Source organism: Amblyomma americanum, chromosome 10 (genome assembly GCF_052857255.1).
Source record: "Amblyomma americanum isolate KBUSLIRL-KWMA chromosome 10, ASM5285725v1, whole genome shotgun sequence".
NCBI lineage: Eukaryota > Metazoa > Arthropoda > Arachnida > Ixodida > Ixodidae > Amblyomma > Amblyomma americanum.
The window spans coordinates 90,187,964-90,206,564 of record NC_135506.1 but is presented as its reverse complement, the minus strand read 5'-3'; the positions used below and the strand labels follow the sequence as shown (position 1 = coordinate 90,206,564).

General features: G+C 47.6%; 1 protein-coding gene across 3 annotated transcripts in view; it reads right to left on the bottom strand.

The window, feature by feature from the left end:
• Positions 1 to 18,601, bottom strand: part of LOC144107023 (uncharacterized) — a 204,923-nt gene that overhangs the window by 146,317 nt on the left and 40,005 nt on the right. For 2 of the 3 annotated variants that reach the window (XM_077640005.1, XM_077640007.1), the window contains exons 2-3: positions 852 to 895; positions 7 to 93 (exon numbers count right to left, since the gene is read on the bottom strand). In XM_077640005.1, the coding sequence (XP_077496131.1) occupies positions 7 to 93; positions 852 to 857 (93 nt within the window). In that variant the 5' untranslated portion in view covers positions 858 to 895. Of the gene's footprint in view, positions 1 to 6; positions 94 to 851; positions 896 to 11,559; positions 11,646 to 18,601 lie in introns of those variants that run through there. The other variant, XM_077640006.1, reaches the window with a different exon arrangement.

Here is an 18,601-nt window from a genome sequence, read left to right as displayed (position 1 = left end):
ACTCACGTCGAATATCAAATGATATCCTTTTTTCTCGAACACAGATTTCTGCTTCGCTACGATATTGGCAGGATGGATATTTTCGGAAAGCAGCTGGAAAAGGAAGTAGGATGAAGAAAAATGAAATTTTCCCATGCGTGGAGGTATCCCTGGCTTTTTGGCGTAATGCGTTTCAAGCTATAGTGATAGATTTGAGTTCTGAAGTCGCAAAAAGTCCAATGCGAAAGCGTGTTTTGCCGTCCACAGCCATGCCAACCGCTGTCACTGCGACACATCCCATTTTATGGCAAGGAAGATGTGCGCTATAATGAAGACGAAAACTTAATTCTATTGTGCATTAATTCGCGATAACCTTGTGTTTGCTGGAACATCAAGGATTCTAAAGCAGTATTTTGAGGAAATATTATTCGTAAGTAGTTATTCTGATGAAATCGTGAGTTTTCAAGCTGTCTGGACCCGCGTGAGGTGAAATTGTTTCTCCCTCAAGACTGTGTCGTGCTCTAATATCACCGATTTTCGCGTCGCAAAAGAAGGGCGAAGAGCGCGCATGTTCAAAGTATCAACGATTTTTTCCGTTTTTTTTGTTTTTTAAGTATACACTATTTGCCCTTATAGTAGTCCCGAGAAGGAGAGGCATAAGCATGTTCACAGAAATAAAAGTATCAAAAAGCGAAAGTAATGTACAATGAAAGTTACGAAAACTGGCCATTCACGAAACACCAAAATTGTTCACTAAGCAGCAAGCCCTTTAAACTAAAAGAAGTACCACAAATTGATTGTTTGCTATCAAGTAGTTTACTGCGCCATGAATTGCCAAAAAATTGATACAAAATATATCTTTAATCGCTTACCGGCATGGTGGTGTCGAAACAATAGTTTGCTCAGCAGTGGTCACCTGAAGAATCAGTAAAAGAAAAGAATAGACAGGAACCTACAATAAATCACCGCCACGATGGTTATGTTTTACATCGCAGCTCTTAGTGTTGAGCCGCGGAGCCGCCATCGGTGTAACCGAAAGAAACCATAAATAAATAAACATAAACATTGCGCGACAGGGAATCGAACCCACCTCGTTGCAAACCTTTACATATATTTGTGTAGACAGTCTACAGACCGTACATATAGATTTCTTTAAAACGTTTACAGACTTTCTATAGAAAAACCGAAGTGCCTACTCCATACGCAATACAAATCCTCTAGGTAGTCTGTATACAAATCGCCATGCACTTTTAGTAGACATTTTTCTGTAGAAGGGCTGTAGACTAGGAACAGACACATGAAATCATGTATACGATACAGTTTATAAGAGGTCTATATACAGTCTACAGGTAATTTTTATAAGGAAAGAGATCAGCTTTGATTGCCACTGCAGGAGAGAACTACGCTATCGCCGCATTTATTTTTTGAAACACGGTGTGAATGTGTGGGTGGGCCCAGGACCGTGGCGAGCTCGGATGTCCGTTGAAGGCTAGAGAGATTCGTTTGTGTTTACTGTCACCGGATGCCCGTGGTGGGTGCTGTGGCCGGAGCTCGAACGCTAGCTGCAGCGTAGCGGTAGTGGTAAAGAAAGTTTGGTTCAGGCGGGTTTAACGTCCAAAAGCGACTCAGGCTTTGAGAGCCGCCGTAGTTAAGGAAAAAAAAATCCAAATTGGTTTTGAGAAAAGAAAATGACGCAGTAATTGTCTCACATATTTCTATGGACGCCCGGACCACGCCGTACGCTTCATAAATTTCGACCACATGGGGTTCTTTAACGTGCACTGACATCGCACAGTACACGGGCGTCTAGAATTTCGCCTTCATCGAAATTCGACCCCCGTGGTCTGGAATGAACCCGTGTCTTTCCGGCCAGCAGCCGAGAGCCATAACCACTGAGTCACCGCAACGGCTTGGTAAAGAAGGCCCGCTATGCTGCGGGTCCCGACAGCTTGTTGCCGGGGCTAACTGAATGCGGCTGAGCCCCGAACAAACGGTCAGTCCAGCCTTCTCAACCACGCTTCTTTTAATTGAACTTCAATTTCATTCTTCCTTTTACTACTGCTGTTTGCACACGCCTCAACAGACCACTATTCACATCATTACTCTTTGAAATAGTTTCGGGGTAACTATTTTATTGAAAGGACACAGGCTACTGGCAAAAAATGGCACGTAACAATGCTTAAGGGAACCGGCACCCGACTTAGATCGTTCCAAATCAGGCTATGAAAAAAGTTCACGCGGGAGCAGAAGAAACAGAAAATTGAACACAGCTTAAAGCCAAGAGCGCTCTTGAACAAAACTGCACAAGATGAAGCACGCAGGTGGGAACAACGACACACACGCGACTCAGATAGTCGGCGCCTATATTAGTCAGTGCCTGTGGTGTATTCGACACTGAAGAAATAATATTTCAACAGCAATCTCCAAGCACCGCTCTCTTGCTTTGTCCAGGATGATCATGTCGGTGGTCTCCAAGACGTACAGCTGGTTCTCCTTCTTCATGCATAGCTGGTCCGTCTACTGGAAGGCTAGCAGCACTTTTAACGCGTCTTCTTTGAGTCCCGAGACGAGCACTTTCCTCGCGGCGTAGTCCTCGCCTAACACGGCCTCTGAGTAGGGGCCCGTTGTGCGGAGGAAAGCACGGTGCACCTGGAACTGGGTGCCGGCCGTTGTACGCAGCCTACAGTCCACCGGCGTTTCGCCCCCGAGAAGCAGCCCGCTGCCCGAGAACATGGCGGCTGCCTAAATTCGGCGAGAACTTCACATCAGTGACAGTCTGTACGCGACACAAGCTTAGCTGCGGGATCCAGTCCTCGCAGTCATATTCGTCCGTGTAGGTGGGATCAGTGAGCGATGTGGTGTCGTGCACGGCGACGACAGATACTGTCCGTGATGTCTGAGCAGTTATTCATATTTCTTCTTCCTATTATTATAAAACACTTCAAATTTACTCCCCTCCCCACTCACTAGGGTAATCCACGTCTTTACTCGAAAGAAGCTTCGCCATTGCATTAAGAACTCGTTCGACTCAGTAGTCAGGAGTATAAGCACCATATCCGCAATTTAAAGCAGTCGTAGGCGACTCTTTTGGTTGTGGTACATCTTTTTTTTTCCGCTGTCTTTCGCTGATGCTATTGTGCGAGATGGCAGGGTTCTTCGAGCCTGTTCCTAAGCTCGACAACGTGGTTTCGGCCGAGCCATCAAGGTTATCATTTGTCTACAATTTTTTGAGGACACTCATTGGTTGACAAAAATCAACTCGAAAGGAGGAAAGCCCAACCAAGCTTTCTTGTGGTACCTCCCGGCAAGCAAATAGTAACGGCTGCATTGATATGTAGCCATTTTTTGTAAAAGACTGACGCGCGAAAAATTTATAAAGTGTCGGCGACGTTCGCTGTGTCAATAACAGGAAGTGCTACTGCATCTGGAGAGCGCGTGGCAAAAGAGAATAGAGTTAAAACGTAGCGGTTTCCTTTGTCCAACTTTGGAGACAGGGGATGCATCGGGTCAGCGGCTACACGCTGAAAACGTTGTCTAACGAGAAACATGTGGCTCAGTTGCGCGACGCCGATTTTGCCCTTGGGATTGGTCCTGTGGAAGATGTGGTAAGGTTCGACAAAAAGGGTGTGATGTCGGCACGCATGTCAGGACATTAGAAGTCAGCGAGTATACGGTGAGTGGTCGGGTTAATGCCCTGGTATGCCACAATGAGGTCTTCGTGAACAATTTATAGGACAGTTGACTGGAACTTTGTCGGTACAACTAACTGCTTCAACGGTCTTCCAGGGGAGAGATTAAAATGGCGATATACGAGGTTGATTTGGCAGGAAAAGGAATGGGTATGTCCCTTTCCATAACAGAGCTCTCTGCCGATCATATTAAAAATCGTTTTCGAGCTTAGGTGAATCCGCTGGTCGGCGATTTAGTCACTTTTTGTAACTTCCGAAGAGCAGATTCAACGAACATTTAGTGTTTCAGCAGGTTTCGTCTGCGTCTTCGCGACGGCAGAAAACAGAGGAGGGACCACAGAGGACGTCCTTCCAGCTTGTACCGTGTTGACATCTTGCATAACTGCGTACTCCGAAGCAGGGTGTAGCACAGTGCCGAGTATAAAATCGTGTAGAGGGTGCTCCATCCATACACACGTGTCCGAGCCTCGGGCAAGTGTTTCACTCGCCCATCTAGAAGGGAAACGCTACATATCGTCCATGTGTAGGAGTGTCTCTCTAGGGCAGTAACTTTGTGGTAGAGCGCCCGTTCATGAACAACCGACATTACATTTGCTAAAGAACTGGTGCAAATGCGTTCCTTACCAATGCCAGCAGAGTAATCAGATCCCTTTGTACTAAGACACTCTGGAAGCGTGTATCTTTCAGCTGAAATCGAACCTTTCGTGATAGCACAAGAACCAGCCTTCGTTATGGGCTGCGCTCGGCAGTCGTCAACCTTGTGTTATATAGGCCATACGCGGTGCATTTTGAAACATCCCCGTAGGCAAGACGACAGTCTGAGGCAAGATGCTCCAGCTGCTGACAAAGAAGACAACAAGGTGGTTGCCAACTGGTGAAGTCGGTGATCTTTCTAACCTCATTCTTCAATTCGTTTCCAACTCTTCCGATGCTATATAGACTGTCTGGTTTCAGGAAGCGGTCCTTCAGCGTAGCGATATCAGTAAGTTTTTTTTTCATCCTGACTTTTTAAGGAAGACTGCGTGTTTTGGTTTGCAACAGCCATGGAATTGCTCAGATATGATATGGTCTCTGAGGTAATCTGACAGTTTAGAGACCTCAGCCATTTCGGTCAAGTTGTCGAAGTAACTAGAGAGATGAGCAACCTGCGGCTTCTCTTTTTCACCATCTTCAGTTCGTGCACCGTAATTTTTCCTGATAGCCCTGTGCACTGAATTTGAACCGCTGCAGCAATGCCCTTCAAACTTTCTGCAAAGGAAAAGAATCTTCCGCAGTCATACGGCCGAATTCGGTAAGTGCTTAGCCAGGAAGACACAAACCGACGCTGTGCTCTGCAATAGAAATGCACGTTAAATAGCTCCAAATGGCCGAAATTTTCCGAGCCCTTCAGTGCAGCATCCCTCATTGTTTGGGTTCATTTGGCACGTTAACCATAACAAACCAACCAGATACTGAAGGCTAAAGCGCATCTCTCGACAGGCCACCCCAGCCCGATGGCTACACGTTCAGATCGCTGCTGGGAAGCATGAAGGTTGCCGCGCCGTTCATCAAACAAAGGAAGCCTTTTTGAGGACACAGAATACTGGATGAGCTCGGCGTAACCGCGATCTCGGATATCAGCAGTAACAGCAGTCCTAGCTCCTTCCGGCACCCTGAGCATTTATTCCAATCCCTCTTTATCTCGTTCGGTAGCTTCCTTCCTCTTTAGGCGGCTTCCTTCTCTTTTTAGGTGGCTGCATTTTTTTCTTTCGGTGGCGTCTTTAGCACTGTAGATGTCTACGCGAGTTGCACCTCTTTAGGCTGCGCGTTCAGTATTTAAAACTACGCGTTCACTATCAATCCAGGTTCCCATTTCGGCTCCAGGCAGCCCTAGCTTGGTGCCGACAGCACCTAACTTTGCGCACTCCACTAGCGCGGCCGATGGGTGGTGACGTACCTATTCCGAACAAAGCACGGATCTCTAGGGAGAATCGCCAGATTGTGATACCAGATGGGCACAGGACTGTGACGTGCTGGTACGTCAGGCGCGGGCTAACAAGGATCGCCTGTGGTCGCCTTTGCCACAGCTTGTAGAGCTGCTCAGACTTTAGCTGCAGCGTTACAACCGTGCTAAAAAAGGCTCGCTCTACTTCGCGTCCAGGCAGCTGGTTCTTGGTGCTGAGTCAATGACTAGAGCTCTGAGCAAAAGACGAACCCTAGCGCTTGAGACCCACTTCTTTTACTTCAACTCTACTTCTACTCGTGTAAAGGATTTGGCTAAGATTTTCCGCAAGCTTCACTTTTTTCCTTCTTACATCCATCAAAACTGCAGCATAGAGCCTTGAGGTGTTAGATACCCAGCCTACCTTAAGCCCTTTATGGCTAGATGTTGCGCACTATTAACTAGAAGATATGTACACAGCAAACATTTAGTAGATCGCGCTCTACCAATTGAAAATTCATGCAAGATCAAGGTAACCGAAATAATTCACGCCAGTATCATCGTCATCATCATTGTCATCATTATAATCTTCATAACAATCAGCCTTACCACACACACCGCAGGGCTAAGGCCTCCCTTATGCCTCTCGAATTAACCCTGTGCTTTGCCAGCTGCGGCCACCCTATGCCTGCAAACTTCCTAGTTTCGTCCGCTTACCTAACCTTATACCGCCCCGCGCTACGCTTGCGTCCTCTTGGAATCCACTCTGTTACCCTTTAGAACCAGCGACTGTCTTTTGTTCGCATAAGAAGCCCTGCACAAACCATTTAGTCCTCTTGATTTCGACCAGGATGTCATTAATCCACGAGGCCCGCTTCCGATTGCTTAACGTTACACCTACATTCTTTTTTTCATGGCTTGCTGCGTTTTTCTTAATTTAAGCTGAAGCCTTCTTGTTAGCCTCCATTATTCTGCCCCGTAGGTGAGTACCGGTAATATACAGCTGTTGTAAACTTTTCTTTTGAGGGAAATTGGTGAACTGCCGTTCATGGTCTGAGAGAACCGCCCATATGCGCTCAATCCTGTTCTTATCCCTCTAGCTACTTCCCTCTGATGATCCGGATCAATTGTCAGTGCCTGCTGAAAGCAGGCGTATAACTTTACTACTTCCAGCACTTTGATGCCAATTGTGAACTGCTGTTCGCTCGCTAGAGTGTTGAAAATTAATTTGGTTTTCAGCCTGTTAATTTTTAGACCCACCGCTCTGCTCAGCCTTTCTAGCCCATTATTCGCGATTCGCAGTTGACCTCCTCCTGAGTGACTAAGCAAGGCAATGTAATCAGCGAATAGCAGATTATTTAGGTATTCTCCACTAACTGTTATCCCCAGCCATTCCAAGTTCAGGCCTCGGAACGCCTCCTCTTAACAGGCGGTGAATAGCATTGACGAGATTGTGTCTCCTTGGTGGACGGCGTTTTTTATTAGAATTTTTATTGCTGATTTTATGGAGGACTACGGTAGCTGTGCAGGTGCTAATATATCTTCCAGTATTTTGACAGAAGTCTCTTCTACACACTGATTGCGCAATGCCTGTATGACTGCTGAGGTTTCCACTGAGTCGAATGCTTTCTCGTAGTCAATAATGGCTACATAAAGGAGTGGGTTATATTCTGGTCATATCACTATCACCGGATAGTGTGAATATTATCTACTGTGGAATATTCTTTTCGCTTTCAGTTTCGCGTCCAGTTTTTAAATGTGCGCGTTCGCTATCAATCCAGGTTCCATATCGGCTCCAGGCAGCCCTAGCTTGATGCCGACAGTATCTAACTTTGCGAACTCCGTTGGCGCGGACCATGGGTGGGGACGTACCGATTCCGAAGACAGCACTGATCTCTAGGCATAATCGCCAGATTCGGATAGTAGATGGCCAAAGGACCGTGGCGTTCTGTTATGTCAGGCGCGGTCTAGCATGGATCGCCTGTGGTTGCTCTTGCCACCGCCTGTAGAGCTACTCAGACTTTAGGTGCAGCGTCTCAACCATGGTAAAAAAGGCACGCTGCAGTTCGCTTTCGGGCAGCTGGTTCTTGGGGCTGAGTGAACGCTGTAGAGCTCTGAGCAAAAAACGGACCCCGGTATTTGAGACAATGTTCTTTTACTTCAACTTCACTTCTATTGGTCTAAAGGATTTGGCTGAGATTTTACGCAAACTTTATTTTCCGCAAGTACACAGTCATCACGACTACTGCATAGAGCCTTGAGGTGTTACATAAGCGTCTTACCTTAAGCTCTTTATGGATAGATGTGGCGAGTCACAAACTCGAACCTATGTACACTGCAAACTCTCAGTAGATCGCATTCCACCAATTGAAGAATCATAGAAAATCGAGGTAACCGAAATAATTCACGCCAATATAATCATGGTCATCGTGATCATAATCATAATCATCATCATCATCATCATCGTCATCCTGACTGCACCCACTGAAGGACAAAGGCCTCTCTTATGCCTTTTCAATTAAGCCTGTCCTTTTCCAGCTGCGCGCACTCTATGCCTGCAAACTTCTTAATTTCGTCCGCCCACGTACCTTCTACCGCCCCGAGCTACGGTTGCCTCCTATTGGAATCCACTCTGTTACCCTTCAAGACCAGAGATTGTCTTGCGTTCGCGTAAGAATCCCTGCCAATCCCATTTCGTCTGTTGATTTCGACTAGGATGTCATTAAACAGTGCCGCCTGCTTCCTGTCTCAACTTTACACCTATCATTTTTCATTCATTGCTAGCGGCGCTGTCCTTAACTTAAGGTGAACTCCTTTCGTTAGCCTCCACGTTTCTGCCCCGTAGGCAAGTACCGGTAAGAAACAGCCGTTTGTACACTTTTCTGTTGAGGGATATTGGTAGACTGCTATTCATGATCTGAGCGAACCTGCTATACGCGCTCCACTCTGTTCTTATCCCTCTAGTTACTTCCTTCTCATCATCCGGATCAATCGTCTCTGCCTACCTAAAGCAGGCGTATAACTTTAATACATCCAGCACTTTGCTGCAAATGTTGAACTGCTGTTCGCTTGCTAGAGTGTTGAAAATTAATTGGTTTTTGAGCTTGTTAATTTTTATATGCACCGTTCTTCTCTGCCTGGGTAGGTCATTAACCATCATTCGTAGTTCACCTCCTGATTGACTCAGGAAGGCAATGTAACAGCGAATCGCAGATTTTTAAAATATTCGCCACTAACTCTTATCCCCAACTGTTCCCAATGCAGGCAACGGAATACCACCTCTAAACGGGCGGTGAATATCATTGGCTAGATTGTGTCTCGTTGCCTGATGGCCTTCCTTATTGGAATTTTATTGCTGATTTTATGGAGGACTATAATAGCTGTGCAGGTGCTAATTTATCTTTCAGTATTTTGACAGAAGTCTTTTCTGCACCCTGATTCCGCAATGCCTGTATGACTGCTGAGTTTCTCAATAAATCGAATGCTTTCTCGTAATCAATGATGGCTATATATAGGAGTGGGCTATATTATGCACATATCATTATCACCTGACTGATAGAGTGAATATTATCTACTATGGAATATTCTTAACAAAAGCCTGCCTGATGATTTGATTGATTAAAGTCAGAGGTAAAGACTGCCTGATGACTTGATTGATTAAAGTGAAAGGTTGCCCTGATTCAGCGATTACCTTAGTAAATACCTTTTGGGTAACAGAGAGTAAGCTGATCGGTCTGTAGTTTTTCAAGTCCTTGGCGTGTGTTTGTTATGAATGAAGATGATGTTTGCGTTCTTCCAATTTTCTGGTGCGGTCGAGGTCATAAGGCATTGCGTACAAAGGCGGGATAAATATTCTAGCGCAACATCTCCTCTGTACTTCAGCAGATGTACTTTTACCTGGTCCTCACCAGCTGCTTTTCCCCTTTGCACTGCTCCTTAGGGTTTCGCTACGTCCTCTTTCGTTACCGGCGGGATGACGCATTGCTGTGCGCTACTGACTTTCTCATTACCGCTCTCTTTACGGTAGGTAGTGTATTTTGTGTACAACTCTTCGGCTATTTTGACTGCCTTCTTCATATTGCTAATGACATTGGCCTTCTTTACTCTTAACGCACACTTCTGGCTTTAACTTATGCATAGGATCCTCTTCATCGCTTTTAGTCTACCTCCGTTTCTTACAGCATGTTTGATTCTCTCCATATTAAACTTCCTGAGGTCGGCTACATTGCGCTTATTTTAAACTTGTTACGTCCGCTAGTTCTATTCCAATATACACAATAATGAATTTCTTAAACACCTCCAAACTCCAACATTGATCTTCTTCTCCTCCCGAAGGTGTCCTATTCGATGAGTATGCTGCCACCCTGTACAGAGTCATGAGGTCTGAACTCCCCAGACATGCGGCGAAATGGCGGCGGCCGCTTCAAATAACTTGGCATTCAACGTAGAACGCTCTATAGAAGCCTTCGCATACAATTCTCAAGAGTACCGGGGTTTCCAGACGCTTTTCTCACCGAATCTTGCTGGTTATCTTTCTTCTTTTGCATGTCAGTGTGCCGTTTGAGCGTGGTGCCTTAAAAGCTCCTCATCTTGCTACAAGGACACTGCGGTGAGAAATGCGCGCGTCGAGCAATTTGGAATCATCGATGCGTGCTGAAGTGCGTTCGCGCAGCCAGATCTCTGTTCGATAAGCCAGTCAACAGCCGGAGTTTGACGCCACGAATGGAGTGGCGGCCGCCTCAAGATTCGTGGCCCAAGATCAACTGTATCCGCGACGCCTCATTGGCTTTGCAGCGGCCAGTCCTATCCGGACACTCCCTACGACCGGTCCTTAGCAGTAAGCAGCTAAGACCGTTACTTCCAGCTCTCTAGAGCCCCTTTCCATTGCTCTCTTCCCTAGCTCTAATTCATGTCCTGATTTTTGTGCATAATATTTCTTTAAGGCCGGAATATATTTGTGTCGTCAACAACCTCGTCTTTTTTCCTTAATCTAGTGGTTTCGTTTGCGTCATCATACGATTCGTGTTCTCTGCATCGTGTTCTCCCCATGCAATCTTGCCAGACGCCTCCTGAACGCCGATTAGAAAGAACCCCGCCTAAACGCCCTCCTGTGTCACCAGGAACCAAGCGTGCGCGCGCTTATGAACGACAGCGACACAAGCATCAACACCGCGCTAAAGGCTTTCGCCTCACAGCATTTCGCCTCACCACTGTTTAGGGCAACAAAGTGCCCCCCTTAATTTGTTGCAGAATGTTACTGTTCATATGGAAAGTATATCTACCTTTGCCCTAATTTCTTTGGGGTACACAGAAATGATAATTAATTTAAAACTCGAAAAACAATATTAGATGCCATTGAGCGACCGTTAAGAAATAGTCCTTATTATACTTTAGGCGCAATTGACGAACACAGGATAGACTTTGTCGTAACCTGTGCTGTTTAAACCTTTCAAAGCAAAAATAGAGGAATAGTAAACTTGTCAACGACATGCATCAGTTACACGACAGTTAACCGTAGAAATAATTTGCAGCCACAATCCGTAAAATTCAACACGAAATGCAAGGCAGCTATGCAGATCCTATGTTGTCGGCACATGCCTGCATCATAATACGAACAAAAACTTCGACGAAGGTTCCTGGCATAGTCTCACTCGAGTATACTTATCCTGGTTGATCTTTCCATCAGTGATGAATACTTTACCTCGCTTCGGGCACAGAATATAGATGAAGATGGTGCTTCACCAGAATTAGCTGCTGGTGCCAAGACTGTATTTTGGAGTAATGAACGCATATGCATTCACGTAAGCATAATGCCGTAATGAAAAAAAACAGAACTCCAAAGTGGAAAAACGAGGGCAATAATATCAATGCCGATATTAATGATGACAGTAATGTCACCATAATTAAGAGATCATTGACGCTGCTTGTGTGTTCAAAAACTCACGGAAAGCGAAAATTCCTAGAACTTACGCAGATTTCAATGACACTGGCTGTACTACTGCTTATGCTCGGGTACTGGTTCCACCAGGCGGCCTACTAGAAATGCGATCATGCCGAAGAGAGCTGCAGTGCCTAGTGAAAAGCCAATAGATGCCCATATTTCCATCACTCACTGTTCACTAGGACCGATAATATAGCTGCATATGGTGCTGAAAGAAAGAAAAAACAGTCAGCAGATGAGGCGCTCTCAGCCAAGATTATTGACAGCTGCTGGCAATATTCTTGCACTGGCTGCTGCAAAGAGCACAGCGCGCCTTAAACTAACGGGTTTATTGGTACCTGAAAGCCATTATTATTCCAGTGGAAAAGATGGAAGCAAACCCTGGCATGTCGTCGGCCGAGATCTCTTGGCTGTGCTAAGTTTTTTGGATGGCAGTAGGCAGTTATCTTTCTGAGGGAATTGAAGATTAAGATAATTGCAGGCTAGCTTTCGGGACTCCCGGCTTTCTTAGCTCAAAATGACCCTAAGGACGAATGCAATCAATTTTTGTTCATAAGAAAAGTATAAGATATTAATTTTTTATGATAATATTTTGTGGCGAGAAAAAACGTAATGGAGCTGAAAATTTCAATTTCCAATTATTCCTGCCGCTCGACACCGACTAGAGCGGAAAGCATCACGCCAAGGTCGATGGACCGGGACCGATTTCCGCCGAGAGAAAATTTCCGCGGCGGCTAAAATGGCGGTGCCGTACCGAAGCAGAGCCCTGTCGAAGAAACAGGACAGACGAACAACCAGCTGCATCCCTGTTTCACGATCTTCGGCTCGTGCACCGTAATTTTTCCTCATAACGATTTGCAGTGAATTTGAACCGCTGCAGCAGTGCTCTTCGTTCCGCTAATGAGAAGAATCTCCGCAGTCATACGGCTGAATTCGGTAAGAGGTTCTAGTAAAACACATACTGACGCTGTGCTCTGCGATGAAAGTGCACTTTAAAGAACCCCCGGTGGCCGAAATTTCGGAGCGCTTCACTGCAGCGTCCCTGATAGCTTGATTCCTTTTGGGACGTTAAAAACCACAAACCTACTAGATACTGACGGCTCAAGCACATCTCTCGACAGGCCACCCCTGCCCGATGGCTGCACGTTAAGATCGCTGCTGGTAAGCTTGAATGTCGCCGCGCCGTTCATCAAACAAAGGAAGCCTTTTTGAGGACACAGAAGACTGGATGAGCTCGGCGTAACCGCGACTTCGGATATCAGCAGTAACAACAGTCCAGGCCCCTTCCGGCACCCTGATCATCTTGTAGCACCCTCTCTTGGGCGGCGCCGATAACCCGGCTAGCGGGCGCCACCCTTCGAAGAGAAAAAAGACGGCACCTGGTCGTGGCTCGTGCAGCCACGGCTAGCAGTTATGTTTTGAAATCAAAACTCTCATCCCTTTTCTGTTCATGAGGAACAATTCACCGGTGTTGGGCTCCCACGTGCTTTTCATTTTATTACCTGCGTTCAGGTGAACAGCCGCCCGATTCTTCGCCGATCCCCCAGTGTGGGTATGTGCCAGCTTTTGATAGGCTAACAACATTTTATGGTGTCGGCTCGTAGCTGTGGTCTCGTTTCCTTCGCTTCTGAGGCGTTAAACCTACATTGGTGACCTAGGACGAGCAATGACCGATCCCGCAACACCCACGCAGCAGGATTTGCGTCCGCAGGACGTCTCGTCGCTGCAGGTTCGCCTTCCACCTTTCTGGCTCCAGAACCCGCAAATTTGGTTCCACCAGGTTGAGGCGCAATTTTGCCTAGCCCGCATCACGTCGGAAACGACGCGCTACTACCATGTCTCCTCAAGTTGCCTCCTGACTTTGCCGGTGAGCTCTCCGACGTTCTCTCCGCCCCCATGGGTGCTACACCATATCAGCACCTGAAAACCAAGGTGCTGGAGAGATTTATGTCGTCGGACTGCACCCGCCTCCAGCAGCTCCTTACCGGGGATAGGATAGGAAAACTTTTAATATCCAACAGAAAGAGGGTAGCCAGAGGGCTACCCGCCTAGACGACGGCCGAAAGGTCTTGACTCTCGGCGGCGGCTTCGGCCAGTCGGACGAGTTGTAACTGAGTCTCCGGGTCGGAGCTCAGTAGTAAGGTCTCCCGTTGATCTTTTGTATTAATACCTCGTCCCTCCCGGGGAGCATGAGGACATTCCCATAGTATGTGGTCCATGGTGGCCCTAAGTTCGCAGTTCGCGCATTTTTCTGAAAATTGCCCTGGGTACATAAGACTCCAGAGGGCCGGGTTTGGAAATGTGTAAGTTTGTAACCGGCGCCAGTTGATGGCTTGGTATCTGGACAAGGATCTATCCGCTGGAGGAAGTCTAGCTCGTTGCAAACGATAGTGTTGTGTAATTTCTCTGTAGGTCACCATGCGATCCCTGTCTGTAAAGACCACCTCGCTCGGGTCCGCCCGGAAAGAAAAGCCTCGGGCGAACTCGTGGGCCGTCTCATTACCAGGCAGGGAGGCATGTGCTGGTGTCCAGACTAGCGTAATTTTCCGGTCTATTACATGACGGCTTAGAATTGTATTCGTTAGAGGGGAGACCCGGCCCTTGCTGAAATTTAGTATGGCAACTTAGGAGTCACTGATGATGTATCTCGCTTTTGTGCCTACACAAGCCAGTGCTATGGCAGCTTCCTCTGCAGTCTCTGGGTTACCCGAGAGTATGGAGGCACTTATTTTGAGGAGTTGTTTATTATTGACGACCGCGACGGTCATCGTGTTCTTACCATACTCAGCGGCATCCACGTAGACCACGTCCTCGTCTTTGTAGGAGCGGAAGCGTTTCTCTAGCGCCTCTGCCCGCTTGGCCCGGCGCACTGAGTGATGAATAGGATGCATATTCCTGGGTAATGGGGGTACAACTATATTGTCTCGAATTTTTCCGAGCATGTCAACTTTGGCGGTTGTTCTGTTATCTCGGCTAAGATTGAGTTTTTCTAGAATGGCCCTGCCGGTTGTGGTCCCGGCTAAGCGTTCGATTTGGGACGTTCTCACTGCTTCCGTAATTTCTTCCAGGGTATTATGCATTCCCAGCTCTAGGAGGCGGTGTGTGGATGTACGGATGGGCAATCCTAGAGCTTGTTTTGTGCATCGCCTGATAATTCCATTTATTTTTTCCTTTTCTGAAAATTTAAGATCAAGGAAGGGGGCAGCATACGAGATACGGCTTACTACGAACGCCTGTACCAGCCGTAGGAGATTCTGCTCTTTCATGCCGTGTCTTCTGTTGGCAATCCGCTGTATGAGCCGCATAGTTTGTTGCGCGCAGTTTTCCACCTTAGTTATTGCATCACCGTTATACCCGTTGCTTTGTATAATCATTCCTAAAATTCTGATTTTTTCAACATGAGGAATCTCCGCCCCTTGAGTTTGTAATTTGATGTTAGGGATGGTTCTATTTGTCTTTGATGCAGAGGTCTATAAAAAACAAGTTCAGACTTCTGCGGCGAGCATTGCAAGCCCCTACGGCTGACATAGTTTTCGACCTCATTTATGGCCTTCTGTAGCGTACTTTCGATGTGCGCGTCGTGGCCACGGGTCATCCACATGGTGATATCGTCCGCATACATGCAGAAATTCAAGCCATCTATCCTCTCCAGTCTCTTCGGGAGCCGTATCATGGCCACGTTGAAGAGAAGAGGGGAAAGTACCGAACCCTGAGGGGTGTCTATGCTGCCCAAGTGTATGTCTTGAGACTGACTTTCACCAAAGTGGATGCGCGCTATCCGGTCCGAAAGGAAATTGGCAATGTAGTTGTATGTGCGCTCTCCGACGTTTAAAAGAGCCAGGTTTTCTAGTATCGCCTCGTGTTTTACATTATCGAAAGCTTTAGTGAGATCAAGTCCCACTATTACTTTCGCATCCAGCGACTTAGTGTCTAATATGTCATGTGTGAGCTGTATCATGACATCTTGCGTGGACAAATGCGATCTAAAACCTATCATCAAATGGGGGTATAAGTCGTCTTCCATGAAATTGGTTAGTCGCGTTTGTATGACATGTTCCATCAGTTTCCAACGCAAGAGGTGAGGGATATAGGCCTTAGATTTTCTAGATTGAGCGGTTTCCCTGGCTTAGGTATGAAACTTACCTTAGCGGTTTTCCATTGTTGGGGAATCTCACCCTTCTCCCAGCATTCTTGCATGAAATTGGTCAGCGCCGTTATAGATTTGTCATCTAGGTTTCTAAGCATTTTGTTGGTTACACCATCGGGTCCGGGGGCTGATTTGGTTTTCAGTTCTAGTATTTCTGCTCGAACCTCGAATTCGTGAATAGGGGCGTCTAGTTCGCTGTTGGATTTACCCTCATAGCGCGGTAAGGTAGTTTTGGTGGCGGAGCCTATATATCGACAACGAATTGCATCGAGGAGTTCCTGCTCCGAACCTTCAAATTTATAACCTAATTTCTGTAAATTTTGTCGCTGTGTTAATTGGCTACCTTCTGGATCGAGGAGGTGCCGAAGGAGGTTCCATGTTTTGGCGAGGCCGATATTGCCCTCAAGCTGGTCGCACATTGTTTCCCAGTTCTGATCGCAGAGTCTAAGTGCATATGCCTCAATCTCTTTGTTGTGGCGCGCTAGGCGTCTTCTGAGATTGCGATTCCACTTTTGTCTCTTTAATCGCTTTTCCATACTAGCTTTGGCCTCCCACATATGAAGAAGGTGGCTGTCTAGTACTTCAAGTTCCGCGTTGTCGTCGAGCGTTTTAGTCGCATTCTTGGCGTCCCTGCGGAGTTCCTCCGCCCATTGTTCTATGTTTGTGATTTCTGCCTTTCTCCCGTCCTGGTTACGAGCGTCGCGGAAAGCGTCCCATTCGATAATATGCGGGGAGCGCGTTTGGCGCTTGGCAGGGCCAACGTCAGTTTCCGTGACAAGTATGTAATGGACACTGCCTAGGTTTAGCAAGGAATTGGACCAATTAGCTGTACCCGCATTCTTCACCAGGGTGAGGTCTGGGGACGTGTCAGCGCACACGCTGTTACCCATTCTTGTGGGGGTAAGAGGATCCGTGAGCAGTGTGAAGCCCATTTGCTGTATGTCTAGCCATAGCTCTCTCCCCTTCGTACAGGGCCGCGGGTAGCCCCACGCAGGGTGGTGGGCATTGAAGTCACCTAGAATAACCAGTGCGTGCTTGTTGCCGATAGGCATCACTTTCCTGAAGAGGGAGTCGAATTTAACTTTCTTTTGACTTGGAGTGCTATAAATATTCAGAATGAAAAGACTGCGTTGAGTCTTTGTGGTCAGAATAAGTTCGACGAGGACGTGCTCTATGTGGCGGATGCCCGTGTCATGTTCAATGGCCGTAATGTTCCTTCTAACGAATGTGGTAACATTAGGTTTGTCGCCTGTGGCGTTAAAAGCTTGATAACCAATTAATTTTGACGCGCCTCGAGTCTCCTGGAGGGCGATAACCTCTGGGTGGAACTTCAGAGACACAAGGAGCTGCTGGAGGATCGGCATTTTCCGCCGATACCCCCGGAAGTTCCATTGCCACAGCAAGTAGTTGTTATTCTTTGTGTATATGGCCATGTTGAATTTGCTGAATGGTATGTTCCACAGTTTGCTGCCATATATTGATGGCTAAGAGCTAATTCCTGTGTCCTTGTGTTACGTCTGTGAGTCCCTGTATTGCGGAGAGAATCGACTGAATTTGGTTTTGCATGTTAGTTTCCAATGCCTGAAATTGCGCTTGTATTTTGGTATCTAGGGCCTGAATCTGGGTCTGAATGTTGGTCTCTAGTTTATGGCAGACTTCCTCCAGCGTAAGTTCGGGTTGTGCGCCCTCCAACGATTTTCTCTTGCTGGGTGATGGTAGGGATTTCTCCACCACCATCGTACTCTCCTGGATATTATGTGGAGGTTTTTCGGCTTCCTGTCGTTTCCTATCTATCTGGATCTTAAGCAGCAGCTACTTCCTAAGTTCCGCGTTTTCATTTTGAAGGGCCGTAACCGCCCCGGTTAATTTTTCCACCATGCGTTTAAGTTGCAAGATGTCCTCAGACCCACCGGGTGGATGAGTACCGGAGAAGACCTTGGCGACCGGCGCCCCTCCCAGCTTCTGCGCCGCATGCAACAGCTTCTCGGGGAGCGCGACATCCCCAACCACTCAGCGTTGCTTTGAGAGCTTTTCCTCCAACGTCTTCCCCCGCCTATCCGCCTCGTCAGCCTCGACCGCCTGGCTGAGCTCGCAGATAACGTTCACAAGGCCACCTCCCCGTCCGTCACAGCTGTTTTGCCGCCAAGAGACCCAGCGATTTCGCGCCTTGAAGCCCGTCTCGAGGAGCTTGCCGCCTCGGTCGCCGCACTCCGGAGCCGACCACTGGAGACCCGTCCGTCTCGTCTTGATCATCACGCTCTTTCGCGCTCACGTCAAGCTCGGAGTCCCAGCCCTACATCTCTCTGCTGGTACCACAGGCGTTTTCGCCACCGGGCCACGAAGTGTACACCGCCCTGTTCGTGGCCGGGAAACGCCCGCCAGGATCACTAACGGCGGCGTGTGGTTCCCCCAGTCCTTCGAGCCGCCTGTTCATGGTCACTGACAAGTTCTCCGGCACCCGGTTTCTTATCGACACGGGCGCGGAGATCATCGTGGTTCGACTGACTAAGGCAAATCGCTCCAAGCCATCAGGACTGCCGCTCCGTGCTGCCAACGCCCGCCTCGTCTATACCCACGTATGGGCTACGATCTCTCACCCTCGATTTCGGCCTACGCCGCACTTTTCGATGGGTCTTCGTCATCGCAGACGTGGTTCGCCCGATCATCGGCTCAGACTTCCTCTCGTACTGCGACTTAGACGTCAGCGTGCGGCATCGTCGCCTTGCCGTCGGTCTCACTCACCTCTCCATCTCGGGAGTCTCAACCGACCTAGCTCCCATGAGTATTCGCACGATGATACCTTCCTCTCAGTTCGAAAAAGTGTTGGCGGATTTCCCGGAGCTCACTAAGCCATGCAACCTCACTCAGGCGCCTAAACATACTGTGACACACCACATCGTCACCCGGGGTCCACCCGCAGCTGC